Below are 20,452 nucleotides of genomic sequence, written 5' to 3' on the forward strand. Positions count from 1 at the left end.
TGAGCAAAGGTGTGCATCATCATTGCCCAGCTTGTGGGTTTTTTATCTTAAGTTCTAGATGTTTTTGCTAGATCCCCTGTCTCTCTCCTTTCCTCTCTTCGTCTCTTCCTCGCCACTCCTTCCCCACCCGCTTTCTTCCTTCTAGAAGGATTCTCCCCTGTAGGCCAGAGTTACATTACTTTCCCACTGAGATATAAACAGCACGTACTTACTGTAGGTGGAGCGCCCACAACAGACTAGAGTAATGGTCTGTCCAGGTTTGCTCTGGTGAACCAATGAGTTTCTTGGAGAGTACTTAGAGGCATCAGGATGAGAGGAGTGTGGATGCCTCAAAGCCAGGTCACCCCAGTAAGAGCAATGACTTTGGCAAGCACATCCCTGTCCAATTTACCGACAGCTTTATTGAAGAGCTTCCACTTCCTCAGAATTGTTCATTGCTTATAGGACAATGAGTCTTGTAAGTTTCCTGAGCTTCCTGACCTTTTCCGGCCAGCCTTGAATTCTTGATTCTCCTTGTTCAGTTTCTAGAATGCTTGCTACAGGTTCCCTTTTGTTAAACCACAGCACATGGCTTTCTCAGCCCCCTCCTAATCCCCACCCAAAGCTGGGGATTAGCAGTTTCTGCTAGCATCTTGCTGTTGGAAAGTTATAAGTGGTTTTCCAGCGTGCTCAACCGGGAAGCTTAGTTAGCTACTTTCTAATTGATAGACGAACTGAAAGTTGGACTTGATGGATCTCCATGTGCACCCTGGGCTGCTATTTCTCCCTGAACTTCCTTGTTACACAGCTCCAGAGGGAACTGCTTGCAGCCTTCTCTTTTTTTTTGATTGGTGCCCTATGGTAATGTGCAGTGCATATCTGTGTAGCTGGATTCAGCATGCCTTGCGCTATGGCCACACACAGCCATAACGAATGAAACCCAGACTCACCTCCCCACCCACTCTGCTCACCTGTTCACTTAGTGCTCAGGCCTGAACCATGCTGGGTCCCGAGTTTGTGACCTCTGTGCTCCAGGGTTAGGTCAGCTGTCCTTAACTACTGTGGTAATTTAAGAGCAGAAGTGAGAAGAGAGCTCACACTTGGTCATATGGAGCCAACAGTTGGAGGAGGTGGGCAAGGAGGAAAGGAGGATGAAGGGAGTGTATCCACAGAGGTATCTAGATGTGGAAAGGAAGTAGGTTAGGAAGAGGGGAGGGAGGGACACAAATGTTTTGCTTAGAGAACCCAAGAGATGAGATAAAGAGAACACGTCTTCTCAGAGAGCCTTGTTACCCAGCATTGCAGTATAAAGCTATAAATCTACTAGACCATCGGGGGAATCTTCACTGCGGACACAATGGAAGGTGTGTTTGGGTAGGGGTTGGATCACCCAGGCTTCTCTATCTAGCGTCTATGGAATTTTGAAAGAATGATGATTGATTTTTTTTTAAATGTGTTTTGATCTCATTATTCTGGGACATTGTTCAGGCTGTGCTGGGCCTTGGGTAGCTTTCATGAGGGCAGCTTCTGCCTTGTCGGGTAGAGTCAAGGAGTCTGGTCCTGAAGGGCAGAGTGGCTGAATGCAGCTCATGGAACCACAACCTTCAGATGGCTGCAGGTGTGTGTGTGTGTGGGGGGGGGGCACTTTCAGGAATTAGCTTTCTTTTTTTTTTTTTTTTTGGTTCTTTTTTTCAGAGCTGGGGACCGAACCCAGGGCCTTGTGCTTCCTAGGTAAGCGCTCTACCACTGAGCTAAATCCCCAGCCCCAGGAATTAGCTTTCTAATGAAGGTAAATCTGTGTTTATTTTATGACCATTTTTATGCTTTTAGAATCTTCTTATTTAAGGAAGTGTAAACTCTTCAGGTTAGCAGTGTCTGGCAATAAAACTGCATTTGGCTACTATCCTGATGTCCTTGATAGGCAAGTGGGAACCTCTGCTCTGTCTGTATGAGGTATGACTGTGCCTTACTTGGGCTGTATTTGGCTGCTGAATGTGTTTTCTTGGTTCAGACATCATATCCAGGCCCTAGTCTGTTGGTGGCAGCTGGAGCCCACTGGCAGATCTCCTGTACATGGAAGGGCATGGTTCCCAGCTGACTCCAATCCCTGTGACTTGTGACCTGTTTAATGCTCCTGGCATTTTGGGTTTGTGACCTTTCATCTAGATGACTTAGAAAACCCTTCCCTGTAGTGCAGAACCAATACCCAGTGGTCTAGAAAAGAGGATCCCAAAGGGCTTGGGATATTTAATTGGTAGAGTGCTGGCCTAATGTGCTTGAGCCCTGGGTTCCATTCCCAGCCTTGCATAGACTGAATGTGGTGGTACAGGACTGAGATCCCACCACAGAGTGCCACAGCTCTTGAGTCTCGGGACATCAGGAAATGGAACCGATAAATTAGACAGACTAGAGTCACATGAGATAGCCAAGTTTATTCAGAGCATCAGACAATTTATACTCTGAGGGTTAAGAAAAAATCAGATGAGTAAAGTTCTCACAAATTCAATCTCTGTACGATTACAAGAACAAGACACATGTGGCAAAATCATGTTTTTCCACAGAGGTATATAAAGTATAGTTTAAACATCTAATTGAATAGCAACAGGGAGCAATAGTGAGTAATCTGAAGTAAACGCGCTCCTATCTGCTATACCTGGGAGGAACATGATAACACATTCCAAGAACAATTCTGTGTTTTAAAGGAACCTAGGACATAAGAGTCTTGTATTCTTTTCTTGGACTTTTCTCACAAACACCCAGAATTCTCTTCACATAACTGCATTACTAGACTCTGACGAGAAAGGAGGCAGAAGCAGGAGGATCAAAAATTCAAGATACATGGTGAGCTCAAGACCAACATGGGCTAAATGAGGCTCTGCCAAAAACAAAAACAAACAAACAAACAAACAAACAAACAAACAAACAGACAAAATTAAAAGAAGAAAAAAATCATGACCATGAGTTACAGTGCGCTTTCTGGCAGTAGAGAGAAGTTCTTGTCTATGGGGTGGGTACGGGAGTAGATCTTTGGTTTCATATCTATATGGCTCCTGTGACATTCAGGGTAGAGGTTGAATTGAACTTGTGTGCGTGCGTGCGTGCGTGCGTGCGTGTGTATGAGTGCGTGTGTATGAGTGCGTGTGTGTGTGTGTGTGTGTGTGCGCGCGCGCATGCGTATTTGTTTTGTTTTATTTTGTAGTCTTGGGCATGTCCTGGATTTATGTAGTATTTTATGTATTTTCAGATAGACCATAGTCACCGTACACCTCTCTACTCTATTAACAGTGGAGGGTGGAGGGAACCATTTTCTGCTGGTAGCTCACATCACACCATGCTTGTTGAGGGCCAGACTCTTCCTGTGTGGAAACAGAAATGCATGCAGAAAGGTCTTGCAAAGGTAGAACACTGTGGACTTTGCAGTTGCCTCAGGCCATTTGGTGCCTGTGCAGCTGCTGTTGACAACTGCATGATCTTGCTCCAGCACTTGCTTGGATCGAGCATTTCAAGTGTTCAAATTGCCAGCTATGGATGACATTAGCATGGACTTTTCACTTCTCACCTCTGCCTTTTGTATCTTGGTGCATTTCTGATAGATATGCATCCTGATATAAAATCATCTGCTACAGACCAAGGGAAACCCTAGACTTTTTAGTATTATCTCCGTTAACCATTTCATCTATAAAAAGATTCCCAGTGTCTTAGTTATGGGTTCTATTGATGTGATAAAACTCCAGGACCGAAAGAAATTTGGGGAGGAAAGGGTTTATTCTGTCCTACACTTCCAGGCAACAGTCCATCCCTGAGGGAAGTCAAGACAGGAACTTTAGCAGGGCAGAAGCCTGGAAGTGGGAACTGAAACAGGCTATGGAGGAATACTGCTACTGGCTTTTTCCTCATGACTTGCTCACCCTGCTTTCTTATACACTCTGGAACCATTTGCTCAGAGGTTGTACCATCCAAAATGGGCTGGGTCTTCCCTTATCGATCACTAATAACGGAAGTGTCTTATCTACAGGCTTGACTATGGGCCATTCTTATAGAGACATATCTCAATTGTGCTGGACTCTTCTCAGATGTGTCTAAGTTTGTGTCATTGCCAACCAACACCATTTGTGTGTCTAACCAACAACCAGTATTTGAATTTCTTTTTTTTTTTTTTTTCCGGAGCTGAGGACCAAACCCAGGGCCTTGCGCTTGCTAGGCAAGCGCTCTACCACTGAGCTAAATCCCCAACCCCTTGAATTTCTTTAAGAGAAGCTTTTACTTTTATTCATGTTTGTGTGTGTGTGTGTGTGTGTGTGTGTGTGTGTATGTGTGTGTGTGTTTGTGTGCATGCATGTGTAAGTGCTAGTGGGATTAAGTGGTTGTGAGCAGCTCAGTATATGGGTGCTGGAAACTGAACCTGGAAAGAGCAATAGGCACTCTTAGCTGCTGAGTCATCTCTGCAGCCTAGTATTTGATCTGTGCTCTACCATTCGTTCTTGATATTTATTTATTTATTTATTTATTTATTTATTTATTTATTTATTTAAAGCAGAGGCCCAAACCCAGATTCCTCTGTATAATAGACAAGTGCTTTCCAATCTTTTTCTCCTGCAAATAGCATGTTTGAAGTAGTTGTGTATTCCGCAAAACAGTGTCCTGGACAGATATCTGATTCCCAAATTAAATCATTTTGACATCATTGTAGGTTTCACATCATCTGAGCTAACCAGTATTTTGCTGTATTGAAAGGTGATAGGATTTTAGCTTTAAGCATGGGGCTTTGCTTTACTTTGTATTTACCTTGTGGGCAAACAGAACATTCTGCCTTTTTTTTTTAAACAAGCAAAGTACATTTCATTCACATACATAGAAGACAGTGGTGTTTCTAAGTGAATCAAAACATAGACACAGTGTCTTTCCAGGATGTTTTCCTCCACCATGTTATTCCATAGCTATAATTAGCCAGCTTCAGTCTGGTTGTTTTAAGTCAGATGATAAAACAAACAGGGGAGGAGAAGAGACTGTCTAGGATACAGCAGTAGCACTTCCGCAGTTGGGCTTGAAGTGTGGCTGCAGGAGAACGAGGCTGCCAGTAGAACTTTCCATTCACGGCACTGGTATGTCCATGCTGCCTTCACTCTGAGCACTGAACCGTTCCTATCGTGTCAGTTATTTAGAGCAATAATGTTACAGACCTTCCAGATGCTATAGTGCTAAAACTGACCAGTGACTTTCTTGTAATCTTTTGTTAGGACAGGTTAAGATGTATGTGTGGTCAGAAATATCGTCAGCGATTGCTCTGATGTGCTGGAAGCCTCCCACTAGCTATCTTCTTCTTTATTAATTAAAACACTGGGCTCTGGGCAGGGAGCGGACACTGTCTGGCTGTGTGCCTTCACGTTGTTGCAAACTCATGGATAAGCATTGAGAGAGTCTGAGCACTGTGGTCCTCTCTCTAATTTTAGTTGGTCTCATTTTTACTTACTGATGGAGAAGATAAATACAGTTCCCTAGTCACACTGCAGGTTCTCTTGGCGGTTTCTATTTTGGAGACTCTGGGCCACCATTTTACAAAGTGAGTGGTCAAGAGGCAGCTTTCAACCAAGATAGTGGACTTCGTGCCCTGCTCACCCACCGTCCTTCCTCTGAGTCCATCTCAAAAGGCCTTTTATGTAAGGTTTTGGTATGAAGGTTTCAATATGTATGTGTCCCTCTGTCCAACCATCCATACACATACATGTATACATATGTATCTATATATTTTTAGACAGTCTCATGAATCCCAGGCTAGTCTTCAACTTGCTATGTAGCTAAGGGTACCATTGAATTTCTACTCTTCTTGCCTCTACCTCCTGAGTGCTGGGATTGCAGATGTGTATCACCCACCTGCTTTCTGTGGTGCTGGGATGGAGCTTCATACATGCTAGACGGACGCTTTACTGATTGAGCCAACTATGCTCACGACGTTTATAGAACAGTGTCTGGTACATGCTAAGTACTCTGCAGATGCTGCTTTTTGTCATGGTTCACTTTTTTCTTCTCATTAGAAGGGTAGAATTCACAGTTAGACCCAACCAGCTTGCCATTCAGGCTTCAAATGTATATGGGGGAGGGGCTGGCTGCTGATTTCTTAAATTTAGTGTTTTTATTTACTTATTAACTCCATACACTATATTTTGATCTTATTTTCCCCTCTTTTAACTCCTCTCGGGTCTTCTTTACCTACCCAACCTCATGTTCTTTCTTCTTTCTGTAAAAACAAAACAACAAAACAAAAACCCAAAGTCAAACAAACAAACAAAAAATCCAATAAGACAAAATTTTAAAACAAACAAAACAAAACAAAACAAAACAAAACATGGAGTTTATTTTGTGTTGCTGTCTACTCCTGGCCAGAGGGCCTGCCCTGGAGTGTTGTTGATATATCCAGTCCTGCTCCATTGAAGAACACTGATTTACCTCTTATCTGCAAGTGTCTTTGCAGACAGTTTCTGTGTTAGAGGTGGGACCATCCATCCACTTCCCTCTCTCAGGGCTGGGATTTCACCTAGGCTGAGCCTCTGCAGGTCCTGCGCATGCTGTCACAGTCTCTGTGAATTCGTATGTGCATCAGTCCTGCTCTGTCTGGAAGATGCTGTTCCCTTCGAGTCATCCAGCACTTCTGGTGCTTACAATGTTTCTGACCCCTCTTCTGTATAGATCCCTGAGCCTTGAAGGGAAGAGTTTGACAAAGACTTACCATTTAGGACTGGGTGCTTGATAAAGTCCCTCACTCTCTGCCACTGTCCAGTTTTGGGTCTCCACATGATGGGTACAGATGGTTAATCACCAGCTACGGCAAGAAACTTCTGTGACGTAGGCTGAGTGAGGCTCTGATCTATGAATATAGCACTATGTCATTAGGAGTCATTCTATTATGTCCCTTTAGCAGAATGACAGTAGCAGGTTCTTCGCATATAGAAGATGATTTTGTCTTTATACTGCAGCCTCAGCAGAATGGGATCTCTCCACGAATGTTCAAGGCCTTTGTCAGCAAGAGTCACCCAGAATTTTCCTCCAATAGACAGCAGGATGCCCAGGAGTTTTTCTTGCATTTGGTTAATCTGGTAGAGGTAAGTCTTGAGAGCATCCATTGGGGTGGTCAGAAATGCACCAAGCCACTGTGGTGATGGCTTGATCAAATGCCCCCTTCTCTTCACCTCAGTTGCTCACTGGGCCTCTTGCTGGCTGTCTCTGCCATGCAAACTTGATGTGGCAGTCACTTAAATGGGTTTCAGGTGTTGCTGGATTGTATGCCTTTCATGCTGCGTGTTATATCACTTTGTTTTGTAAATTAATAAATTTATTTCTATCCCTGGATAACTTCTAAATGAAAGACTGAGGCTAAGATTTTTTTATTCAGCTTTAGCATAATTACTGAGGGAATTACCCTGAATCTATTTTTTGAGTACTAGACTGGCTACTTCCCCAGCTGCACTCCCCAGTACTTGCTGTTCAAGTCTCTCCTGGGTTATTTCTGCTCCAGCAGTCTATCCACAGGGTCCATTTCCTCAGGCATGTGGTCCTGGTCCATCATGTCTAATGAAGACCTCCTGCTCTCTCCCTCTTCTTCTCTTTCTCCTCTCCTCTCGCTTCTTCCTCCTTTCATTCTCCTTGTGGTCCCTATCTGTGACCCCTTTCCCGGTAACCAAAGCCCTGCCTACCGTTTTTCTCCCTAGTAATTGGATGTAGCCACTTTTATTTAACCAATAGTTTTAAATTGGGGAGCAAGTTTTATAGAATGAAGGCTGGTATATGTGAGAATTTGCTTGTCTGTGGGCAACCAGATCTGAGAGTTTAAAATTTAGCATTTCTATTTACAGCACCAGACCAACCCCCAACATTTCTCCTTTTTGTTTAAATGAAAAGGCTCTATCTCTTATAGTAAGAAATGACATGTAATAAATATGAAACAATTATGAAAACTATTAGGTAGGAGTTACATTTATAATGTCCAGTCCATTTGTATTTGGTAATTTTGGATAAAGTATTTTATTATCTATCTTAACTTGGTGTGTTTAGAGTTCTATACCTAAATCATTCTCTATCATAACTTTTATTCTAACTTAGATACATTTTCTTTTTTTTTTTTAAAGGTTTAATTTATTTTACATATATGAGTACACTGTAGCTGTCGTCGGACACACCAGAAGAGGGCATCAGGTCCCATCACAGATGGTTGTGAGCCACCATGTGGTCGCTGGGAATTGAACTCAGGACCTCTGGAAGAGCAGTCAGTGCTCTTAACCGCTGAGCCATCTCTCCAGCCCCTAGATACATTTTCTTAGACCTAAAATCATCTTTTAAAATTCTAAACAACTTAAGCTTAATTGTGAGACTATAACTATCTAGTCTTCAACCCCATCAGAGATTTGAGAAGGAATAAATATTACCTGAGTATGCAGGAAGTACAGGTAAACGGCTTCCAAAAATTATAGAAATGACAGAGAAAGTTGGCTGCCTGAGCATTCCTCCCAGAATATCTCTAAAATGTTGTAGCATCTATCTTTAGCCTTCTGTCCCAGAATATTGGACAGACTTTTCTGTGGAGCAGGAATTATGAAGGTCTGCTTAACCCTGTCTTGGCAGAGTTCAGCAGTTGACTTTCCTGCATCATGTTTGCCCATTTCCTGCCGCATTTTGTCTGCAGTTGGAGCAAGGGCAGTTGTTTCCAGTGGCAGCTTGCTATCTTTGAAGCAAACCCCAAATGGAGGTTCTCTGATTCTTATATCTTCTTTCAAGTAGAATGGGGTAATGCCAGGAGCTGACATGTCTCATTGTCAAAAAGGCTTTAAATTAATAAAAGCATCTTTAAGTGGCTTATTTGATAACTCTATGATGTTTTTAAAGACCATGTATCTATTCTTAGCATATGTGACTAGGCAAACTTTGTTTTTAGTTATGTACTCTGTTCAACCTAGGAAGCCTATTTTGTGATCTTCTCCTTTGTAATGGGTTGTAACCACTTTTATTTAACCAATAGTTTTAAATTGGGGAGCAAGGTTTACACAGCAAAGGCTGGTGTATGTGAGAATTCTCTTGTCTGGGGGCAACCAGATCTCAGGGTTCAAAATTTAGCATTTGTATACAACACATCAGACTAACTCCCAACAGTGTTTGGTCCCTTGTCAGAGCCCCTTGGAAGCCTCTCCAGGTACTTAATACCCAGGTACCATGCATGTGATCCCACTTCCAATGCGACAGAACTGAATCCCATAGAAGCCATAAAGAATTCCTGAATAAAGCCTTTCATTCACCTTTAAACAAAATGAAACAAATCAGCAGCCTTCCCCCTAGTTATGAAAGTGTTTTGTATGGGAAAAGAAGAAAACTCGGAGGAGAAAATCAGACTGCCATAGTAACTTCCATAGTAGCAACTTGTGCTGTTAACATTTTGGCAGTTAACCTTTCAGTCGTGTGAATTCTCTGTGTTTGTGAGCAGTGTTCTCCCTTAACTTGTTGGAAGGATGTTACCATATCCTTATGTACCCTAATACAACATGATTTCTTTATATACATATAGTTTACATCAAATGCATTTGAAATTGTATCAAACATACCTTGATTTTTCCTAGGACAGTTTTTTTTCTCTATTTCATTACCTTCTTTTCCTTCCTTCCTCTAATTACCCCCATGCCCAATTATCTGTCTTCTATTCTTTTAATGGCTTTATAATAGTACTACCCAATCCCTCATTTGGGGACATATAATACATATATATGTATCCCAGTGTCTTAGTCTGGCACACTCTGATAAAACTCAGTAAAGCAAGACCTTGATGCCAGAATCACAGTTATACTAGTTATTTTCATAGCTTCATTTCCCTGCGCCTGCTAACTTGGTATTATCTGACCTTCAGAGGAATCGCATTGGCTCAGAAAACCCAAGTGATGTTTTCCGGTTTTTGGTGGAAGAGCGAATTCAATGCTGTCAGACCAGAAAGGTCCGCTACACAGAGAGGGTGGACTACCTTATGCAGTTACCAGTGGCAATGGAGGCAGCAACCAACAAAGGTAACAGTCCCCCAAGGGAAAAGAACCATGTGTGTCTCTATTCATCGAGACCTGCATCAGAGATGAGGTCTCTCAGCGCAGTTGCACCACTCCTCCCATCTTTTTTAAGTCACCATGTGACTTTCCATGGAGGGTCTAAGTGTATGCTGGCAGGCTTTGTAGAAGTGCTATAGATAGGAGCTAATTTGAAACCCTGAGAATGTGGTTCATGGTTAGGTGGGAGTCAGCATAATTGTGGACAGGTAATTTGTGTGTACAACGTTTTCTCTTGTCATTGGTAATGCGCTGTGGTGTGAAGGTTGATGGAAATGCATCTCTGCATGTTAGATGTGCAATCCTGGGAAGCAACCAAGCTTTGCTTTAAGGCAGGCCTTCTGGAGGTAACTTGTGGCAGACACAAGTTTGTAGCAGCAAGACCTAATAGAAGAATATTTGGACTTTGAAAAGGAGAGGAGCCTTCATGTAGTCTTTCCAGGGCATGACTCCTCCCTATGCTGTCAGTCTGAGCTCACAGAATGGATAAATGGTGGATGGATGGATAGATGGATGGTCTTCCTTCTAGATAGTGTCTTAGAGAAGAAAAGGCAAAATGGCTGTTGTATAGCTCATGTTTGGGTTCTTGCCATCTAAGTAAAGGTCTACTCTATGAGTTGCTATGGCTACTTTTTGGGGGACTTAATTTACTGTGATATTGGAAAGTAATGATTGTTGTGTGTAGCTTGCTACCCTGCCTGAGCTGAAGAAATGGTTTGAGCTACCAGCCCTTACCCAGATTCCCTTGAATCCACAGATAAAACACACACACACACACACATGCTCACGCGTGTGCCAGTTAATCTTAGAATGCCTTGCTAACTCAATGACTGAGCACTGCTAAAACTCTCCTGTCACCCCAGACATAATCAGAGAGAGTGACCATAGGCCACTCCAAACCAAAAACTCACAAGGCTGGTTGGCTTTATCTCCTGCAGCTATGCCCAGCTCTCTTCCCACCCCCTCAATTCTGCTTGTGACTTCCCTCACAATTCTTAGTGTCCCACCCTACCCTCAGTCATTGGTCACTGGTGTCTTTAATGATAGATCAAGAACCAACTGGGGAACTCGGACCTTAGCATCCGAACCAACCCCTACAGATGATTCTGTTGATTTAAGAGGAAATTATTTTCATTTTTCTGTAAGTACATACAGCTCTGGACTACATTTAGATTCGTGCTCATTATACAACACATGTAAGGCTGTGAAGTGAGTGGTTTGTTGTCTTTTGAGAATGATGGCTGTCTTATTTTTCCTTTTGTTGCCATAAAGTGCCTGGCAAAAGGAGGGAGGGAAGGAGGGAGGGAGGGAGGGAGGGAGGGAGGGAGGGAGGAAATGGCTTATTTTGAGTCAAAGTTACAGCATATATTCCACCATGAAAGGAAAAGTCATGCTGACAGGAGCTGGCTATATTACCTTTCCAAGGCAGGAAGCAGAGGGAGATGAACGCCCCTTATTTGACTTGCTTTCTCTCCTTGTGCAGTCTAGGCCATTGATGGTGCTACTCCTCTTTGGGTGGATCTTCCCACTTCAGTTAGCCTAATCAAGATGATCCCTCACTGGCTTCCCTCAGGGCTAAACTAATCTAGATAATCCCTGACAGCTGTGCCTGTAGGCTTATCTCCTAGCGGGCTGGAGAGTCTGTCAGGTTGACAATCAATATGAGCCATCAGAGGGAACTATCGCTTTTCCTTGCTCACCTCAGCTTTACACATTCTGTTCAGTTCTGTCAGCCTCAGTGATAAAGTCTTCAGTAAAATTAATGTTGGTGTGAAAGTCTCATGGCAAATGGAGTATACATGCTATAGGAAGTCCTCTCTGTGTTTAAGGCTGGGGATGAAGAGGGATCCTTTTAAATGCAAAATGAGGAGCTTGGTGGCACACAGTAATTCCAGGCTTCAGGCTGAGCAGGCCATCACTACAGAATCATCATTCAGGGAAGGCTGTGGTTCCAATGTTCTTGTGCTGGCTGATGTGCCAGGTTTAAGCATAGGACCCCCTCCTTTAACCCTTGCTTTCTTTCTTTAGTTGCAGGGCTTGACAGAATGGAGCCATTTGGATCTTAATAGTTTTCACAGTTCTGTGATCTCTAATTCACCGTACTCTATGATTGGTACTCTTTTTGCGAAAAGAGATTTCTAACTTAATTTCTGGATTCCTAGTAATGCCTAACCTTTGTATAGATAGAAGTAGTACTCTGTAAAGTACTCTGGAGAGAGAGGGGGTTTAAAAGCTTTTCAGAGGAGTTTTAGAAAATGCATAGGTGCACAAGCAGATCTATTAGGAGGGAATTCTTTCAGTTGTTGCTATTGTGAAATGATTGACCAGAAATGACATTCAAAGTAACTGTGATGCTGTGGCTGTGTGTAGTTAGTGTCAAAGTGGGAGCAGACCTGTGGATTTTAAGAGGTCCCCAACCTACTTACTTCTTTTCTGAGTATTTGTTTGATCACTTTATAAGTAGAGTTGCCCTGAGAGGCCTGAGGTAAATCCTCAAGGACATACTGTTTACACAACCCTGGGGGTCCAGGATCACAGTCTCAGTTGCTGGAGAAACCACAGACACCTAGTCTGGCAGTCAGGGGCTCAGGGGCACCTCTTCTCATTTCTACATTTATGTCCTTCCATTGGTTCTGTCACTTTGGGGACAGCCTGACTTTGGCAGCAGGAGCTTTGTCTCTTTCCTTCCTTCTGTCCCCTCCTTCCCCCTACCTGATCATCCCTGAACTCTAACCCCTTGAATGAATTCCTCTGGGCCTCATCTGTATTTGTTGACCAGGGCTTTAAGTCTAGGCCTGTCAGTGTTTGGTTAGTTTTGACTTTCAGCCTAAGTGTCTTTGTGGGCGCATGTGTGGTTGTCTGTGGCTCCCACACACCTGCAGAATTCCAGTATGAAGTCTGCAAAGGACCAGGTACTTGGGTCACTGCAGGGTGGGATAATGGAAGAGCAGCTTCCTGTGCCATTTATGTCCCACTCACAGTCTGGTCTGAACTCACTTCCCTCTAGTTGGTCTCAAAGAGAAATAGCAAAAAATAAGAGAATTTTAAAAATGGAAACAAAAAGTGTTTCTGGCTCCACAAAGCCTTTAGGTCTTGGGAAGGGTCCTTGGGCAGGCTTCTTTGGAATGGACAGACAAGACAGCAGCCCTGACGTACTAGGAAACACACTACGCCAGAGGGTGTGACTCAGGAAAAGAGTGATTGCAGGTCCTGCCTTCCTTGCTCTTCCTCAGATGAGCTGATTGCCTATGAACTAATGCGGAGGGAAGCAGAAACCAACAGGAGACCCCTTCCAGAGCTGGTACGAGCCAAGATCCCATTCAGTGCCTGTCTTCAGGCCTTTGCTGAACCAGACAATGTGGATGATTTCTGGAGCAGTGCTCTGCAGGCCAAGTCTGCAGGGGTCAAGTGAGTAAGGCATGCTGTTGATGGGGAAGAGGGGGCCTAGTGAGGTGGGGGCCAAGTGAGGCTGGGAGGGGACTAAGTGTTCTGAGAATCCTTGTTCATGAGGGTGGGATGGGTTGTGATGTACACCTGTAGCTGTCTTTCCCTTCCCTTGATAAGGCTGACCAGTAAGACAGTCCTATAATTTGGATTATGCTCTGGGATTGAGAGTATTCACCGTTTTTTTTAAATAAATCAGAATTGTGGTTTATTTTGTAGCAAAAATTTTTCCCTTTCTATTCCTTTCCCTTCCTCCTTCTCTCTCCCTCCCTCTCCTTCTCTCTTTCTTTTCCCTCTCTCTCTCTCGCTCTCTCTTTCTTTTTTATTTCTTTCTCTCTTTCTTTCTTTCCTCTTATCAAGAGAGTAGAGTAGAATTGAGAAACACCCTTGTTCCCATATGGCAAGAATGATAACTGGTAGAGAAGTCACAGAATTACTTTTGGCAGCCTTCCATATGTCAGTGTCACTACATTGTCCTGTAACCTTATAGTTAAGTTTCTGCATAGGCCTTGGTTGATTGTGCCTCCCGGGGAAGTCTTGGGAAAGCCAGGATGGCATGAACCTTTGCTTGGTGAACTGCTTACAACTGAGTCAGGAGATAGCTCATGCTCACAATGTGAGCCTGACTGTCAGGTACATGTATTTTCTTTTCTCCATTTGGTACCTTAATTTATTTGTTACTGACAGTTCTTGACAACACACTTCATACTTGCCACATGAGTTGGGGACAGAGTGTATGTAGAGACACAGAATAAAGGGCTCCTGGGGGCTCTATCCACTCAGTTCTCCCTCTTACCCTCTTCATTAGGATGTCTGCTTTTTCTTTCTCTACACTCCCTTTCAGTGCTGGAGATTGAATCCAGGATTCTACAGATGCTCAACTCTATCAGTGAGTTATATTCCTAGCTCTTGGAGCTTGTTTCTGGAATTATACTACATTCCAAATTATACATTCGAAATGTTCTTTGGCCCTTCCTTTCAAAGGTGAGACCTAGCACTCACATGATAGAGAGAGGGCTGTGGCTGCCTGTTTTTTGTGTTTTTGTTTTTTCCTGCAGCCTGGCAGCCAAGGCTGCCGACTGCTGCTGTGTGCAGCTCCTGCAGGACTCTGCTTTGCTTCAGACCAGACCACACATGTCAGAAATGGGAAACCCAAACAGCTACTTTAAAAAATAATCATGTAGAAATGCATCTCAGTGGGAGAGTTGAGTTTCTGCTTAGTGTGTGTGGACTTAGGCTTGATCTTTGAACTACAGAAAACAAAACAAGGCTAAAAAGTACCCGGACCACAACCCCACAACCATGTCAAACCAGAACCGGGAAAAAAAAGGCGCCATTCTTATAGTAAATAAGTTTGAGAAGGTGCATGTGCAGAGAGGATTAATAGCCATTCATCTTGTAATTTTCCTTTGTAGACCTTTCTGTAGTCTTTCCTTAGGTCAGTTTTGTTTCTGGAGGGGCAGTTCTGTTTGTGTGTGTCTGTGTGCGTGTGTGTCTGTGTCTGTGTGTGTATGTCTGTGTCAGTGTGTATGCATGATGGAGTGCACATGTGCCATTCATACAGGTACGCACTTACTCAGTGTGTGTGTGGAAGTCAGAGGACAGCCATCTCTCACCTCACTGAAGGAGCAGGGGGATGATTGAGGCATATCACTCACTGCCTGGCTTTCCATAATTTGTGGCTACCTGAACTCAGATTCCTAAACGCATGAGGCAAGTCTTCATCCAAAAAAGCTATCTCCTCAACCCTCATATGCTCATTTCTATGTGTGAGTAGAATTAGCATTGTATGGCAATTGCTATTACCTGAAGTAACCATCCGTGAGGTGAAGAAAAAGGATAGAGCTACTGAAACACCTACTCTTTACTGCCTACCTGGAGCTTGGGATTCAATTTCCTTTGAATACTACTCTGGTTGTGTTTTGAGATAGGGTTTTACTGTAGCCCAACCTCCCACCCAGCAGTATCACATTTAATTTGGTCATAGCAGTGCAGGGTAGGTTCCAATGGTCTCCAATTTTATAGATGGGACAATAAAAGGAGAAGCAGTTGGCCAGTACGTGGCAAGCTTGGGAGATTCAGCCGGTCTGATGGCACTCAGGGATGGCACTTCTATACTGGTTTTATCCATGTAATCCATCGTGTCCACATATAGCCATGCTTAGCAGTCCTTGCGTACTTGATGCTAATTTTGGCATTTGGCAAAGCCAGCTAGTGAGCTTCTGAAATGTTTTTTATATCTTTTAGCAATGTAGGTTGTGACTCTACTGACATTTTGTTAATGTCACGTTGAACCTTCTTTTTGTTAGACCCAGAGATCAAAACTCCAGAAAAAGGCAAAAGGCATCTATCCTTGGTGGCTAGGTGGGGTAGTGCATACAGTGATCCCAGAACTTGGAAAGCTGAGGCAAGAGGATTAGTGAGTTCATGACCAGCCTAGACAACAGAGAGAGTTCAAAGTCAGCCTGGACAACCTAGTGTATCTCTAAAAAACAAAGAAAGGAAGGAAGGAAGGAAGGAGGGAAGGAAGGAAGAAAGGAAGAAAGAGAGAGAGAAAGAAAGAAAGAGGAAGGAAGAAAGAGTGGGTTGATCTTGGTGGGACTATAGGTCAGGATGGATCAGACAGTGATTTTTTTAAATCAATGCTTCTCAACCTATGGGTTGAGACCCCTTTTGGGGAAATAATAACTCTTTCATAGGACCAAATATCAACTATCCTGTATACCAGATATTTACAATCTGATTCATAACAGAAGCAAAATTAGAATTATAAAGAGGCAATAAAATAATTTTTTGGTTGGCTATCACCACAACATGAGGAACTGTCCTAAAGGGTCGCAGCGTTGAGAGGTTTGAGAACCACTGCCTTAAAGTGATCCTGATAGGCTGTGTCTGGGAAGCCTGTTGTTGTTGGAGCCTTCATTCACCTACCAAACTAGGCAGAGTGCTGGACAAGACCCAACTCCTGTCCAATGCGGCTGTGGAGAGACTTACACTTTGTCATTTGGGAAAGAGGAGCGTAGTGTGGGCTCTAGAGCAGACTCTCAGTCAGCTGGAATGTGACCTTGACCGCTGACTCTCCTGCCAGCGCCCTCTTTCCTATCTGTAAAGTGAGGATAACAGAAGGATTTTATTTATAGAACTGATGTCAAAGGGAGCTGAGCAGAGTAAATGCTTTACATGTACCTGTCAGTAGCTTTAGGAGGGACGGTGTTGTCACTGTCACTGTTTCAATCTTTTGTGAATGTGTGTGTGTGTGCGCGTGCGTGCGTGTGTATTTGCTGTGGGTCATGTGGTTTGCATGTAGTTGATTAATCATATTTTCGGTGCATTTTCCCCATTATTCTTTTCTACTTAGCCAACTTTCAGCACCACACAGTAAGCCATGTTAGTCATCACGGCTTGCATTTTTTCCTTAATAAGATGTCTTCATGACATGTTAGTGTTAATTGTAATTAGTGAACAATTTTAATAGACATCATAAGACCGCTAACCCTGTAGTAGTGCCTAGACCTATCCTGAGTACTCTTTAGGGCCTGACTAATTTAATTCCCACAACAACTTTTTTTTATAAAGCTGATTTATGTACAGATTTTTTTGGATTTATACTCAATAGCCTTTATTAAAAAATGTACAGCTCTCTAAGAAACACCCACAGGTTCAGTTTAGGAATGAAAGAGAATGCAAAAATAATCTGTTTATACTTAGTCTTTTGTAAAGCACAGTTTAATGCCTTGTCAGATTTAACTGTAAACTTGATGTCTTCAAACTACTGCCAATGAGTGGAGATTCGTATCCCTCTTATTGACCCTGAGATATATGGGGAACAGTTGCAATGTGTTTGAGTTTAAGACATTTAAATATGGGAACCATCTACACTGCCTGTGCTCTTGTGTTGGTAGCTACCCATTACAGAGTCACCCCTTAAATTGTCCCTCCATCCTCTGTCCTAACCTCAAACCAAGCCACTGCCCAGACCCCATTTTCACCAGCCAAATTTCCCTACAGCTCTTTAGCATAGAGTCAGCAACTGGCAGGGCACCAGGTTACCATTTACATATCATTGATTTAATTAGATTTCCCCAGATTTGATATTAATGTGAAAAGAGAAGGTCTGGGGCAGGGGAGAGGGCTCAGTTGGTAAAGTCTGCTCCTTAGGACTGAGAGACTGCCTGCCTGCATGGGATCTTGTGACACTGGTGTAAAAAGCAGAGCATGGTGGGTCATTCCTGTAAACACAGTGCTGAGGAAGAGGACACAGGCAGATTCTGGGTCCCACTGGCTAGCCAGTCTCATCTGAGCTCCAGTAGAGACTGAGAGACCGTCTCATAAAAACAAAGTGGAGAGTGAGAGAGGAAGAAAGACACCCAGTGTTGACCTTTGACTGACATATACATGGATCTCTCTCTCTCTCTCTCTCTGTCTGTCTCTCTCTCTCACACACACTCCCACATTACAGTTGAAGGTGAATTTTGTTGGCTTTCTGTAAACTGGAGGTCTTAGCCTCATTTAAATGAGAATGATGTTTATTTAGACTTCTCAGACATCCAGAAAATCTAATTGGAGGGACTTAAAGTTTCTTCGGAGAACCAGGATAGTCCTAGATCAATCCCTTTCAAGGCTGAGCTCTCACAGCTGCCTTGCATTTGGCCTGTTCTTGTGACAAAGAACTTGAGACTCGGCAGGCTATGTAACTTGTCTGGGGGAAGGTACAGGCCAGTGACAGACCAGTTCAGTGTCCAAGACTTTAGGGCTGATGGAATTCACTTCAGTTCCTCAGTACAACACTGTCCAGTATGTCAAGGGGTTTTCTCTAGGGTGGCTAAGCACTATACAGCCCTGGCAGTAGATGCATGAGTAAGTTCATCTCTAGATATAAAGAGAGCCTCAGGAGGGCCAGTGATCCACCCGGATCCGGAGTAAATTAGGAGCCTACTGAAGACTTAAAGCCACACTTTTCTCTTTGCCAATGGTCAGCCCAGTGCTGTGTCTACTATTCTGCACCAGAGGGCAGCAATCCACAGGCATTTGCTTTGTTCATTCTGGGAAAAGATGTGTACCACATAGAAGGCAATGGCTCTGATTCACAAAGTTAGGTTTGGAGGAGGAAGCTCAGAGTCTTTTATTTTAAAGCGGACCCTATTGTACCATCTCTGGCTCATTGTCTATACTTGATTTTAGCTCAAAGGCTGAGGAACAATGTGGCTCATTGTTTACATAGACAACCAAGTTGAAAGAGGTCCTGGAAAGACGATTATTGCTGACTGAGCTGGATTCTGGCACTGAGAAAGGCATGGATTTGATGTGCAAATTGAATAGTCAGTGTGTGCAAAAAGTGATAAACCCAAGCTCAGAATATTCTATATTTCAGTTTGAAGTGAACTCAGAATTAACTGTGTTAGTTTAAAAAGGTCAAGTTCAGGGGCTGGAACACTTGCTGCTCTTGCAGAGGACCAGGGTTTGGTTCTTAGGACTTACACGGTGTCTCAGACCACTGGTAGCTCCTGTTCTTGGGGATATGACCTCCTTTTCTTATGTCTGTGGACAAACGTGGTGCATAAATATACACACAGGCAAACAAACACCCATACACATAAACTAAAATTATTTAAAAGGTAAGGCTTAAATTTAGATAGCTTAGATGATTACCCCACAACAGAGCTAGCTGTCGGCCTCATGCTACCAGGGATCCAGGTATTTAAAGAGACTCTGTAATGGTTAGCCTCAACCCAAGTTCTGGCAACCCCTCTCTTGCACCAGTCCAGGGCTGTGAGGCCCTAGTGGGAGTAAGGCTGGCTTCTCTGCACCATGTAGGGGATGTCACAGGCACAGTGCATGCTCGACTGAGAACACATGCAGATACATACACAGGTAAGAGCACTGCAAGAATGCTGGGAATCCAAGTGGTTTAAAAGCACCGTTCAGAGCATTGCAGAGAAGCAGTCACTGTGAGATAGCTGCACCCATGATCACTGTGTCCCACAGTCAGCATCTTCTGTTGTGGAGAAGCCAGGAGGTCGAAGGAGTGCGAGAGTATCTGTGTATTGACTATCGGTTGGTTCCTCCTCACAGGGTAGTCCTTGGCATTGCCAGGAGCCCCAGACAAAGCTGCCTGTGAGCCAGGGACTACAATCGCCTTTCTTTCTGCCTTGTTTGATTGATCTCCTCCCCTTGTGTTTCCCAGAACATCTCGCTTTGCCTCATTCCCTGAATACTTGGTAGTGCAGATAAAGAAGTTCACTTTTGGTCTTGACTGGGTTCCCCGAAAATTTGGTAGGTATCCCTTGCATGCTCTTGCTTAAACTGTAGAGTGAGCCCCTAACAAGACATGGCATGTGAAAGAGGCTGTGGGAACGTCTGCCCCCGTCACTTCCACCCATTGTTTCCTCTGTTACTCCCATGTTTCTCTGGACTCACAGTCTAGGAGAAACACTACAATAAGCAGCACTATATGCTAGCCACCCCTTCACCACTGAACTCTGGAAGGACCAGGTTCTAAGAGGGAAAGTAGAATCCTCGTGACAGCACATCTCAGACATTACTGTGCATACAAGTCACCCGGGATCTATGGAAAATGCAGATCCCGATTGGCAGGTATAGGTGGGCTGATCGTGTTGCTAACCCACTGGATGGTGTTAGCATTGCCAGTCCAGAAACCACTCTTGGAGTAGTAGGTAGCTGGAGGTATAACCTCCTTGTAGCAACCCTCCCTGCCTCTGAGATACAGCAGTGCTGTATGTATGTGATATTTATCTAAGTCATACAAATTTTCCTGCCAATCACTTGGAAACATTTGCTTTGGACAGTTGAAAGAAGGATGTGGTTTGGGTCTCATTGGACTGTCTTCCCATCAATACTCAAGGTCATTGTGGAAGGATTCGTTTTCAGACGAGGCATAAAGACCTTTCCGTCTACCACCAGGGTTGAGCATGAGCGGTCTTAAGTGACCTCTAGGCTTG

At 43.6% G+C, this 20,452-nt stretch overlaps 1 protein-coding gene across 2 annotated transcripts in view; it reads left to right on the plus strand.

Annotated features, from left to right (window-relative positions):
* Usp13 (ubiquitin specific peptidase 13) overlaps positions 1-20,452 on the plus strand; it is a 114,239-nt gene that overhangs the window by 64,736 nt on the left and 29,051 nt on the right. For both annotated transcript variants that reach the window (XM_008760924.4, NM_001107665.2), the window contains exons 11-14: positions 6,951-7,076; positions 9,863-10,016; positions 13,283-13,457; positions 19,678-19,766. In XM_008760924.4, the coding sequence (XP_008759146.1) occupies positions 6,951-7,076; positions 9,863-10,016; positions 13,283-13,457; positions 19,678-19,766 (544 nt within the window). The remainder of the gene's footprint in view (positions 1-6,950; positions 7,077-9,862; positions 10,017-13,282; positions 13,458-19,677; positions 19,767-20,452) is intronic.

This window comes from Rattus norvegicus, chromosome 2 (assembly GCF_036323735.1).
Source record: "Rattus norvegicus strain BN/NHsdMcwi chromosome 2, GRCr8, whole genome shotgun sequence".
In the NCBI taxonomy this organism is placed as follows: domain Eukaryota; kingdom Metazoa; phylum Chordata; class Mammalia; order Rodentia; family Muridae; genus Rattus; species Rattus norvegicus.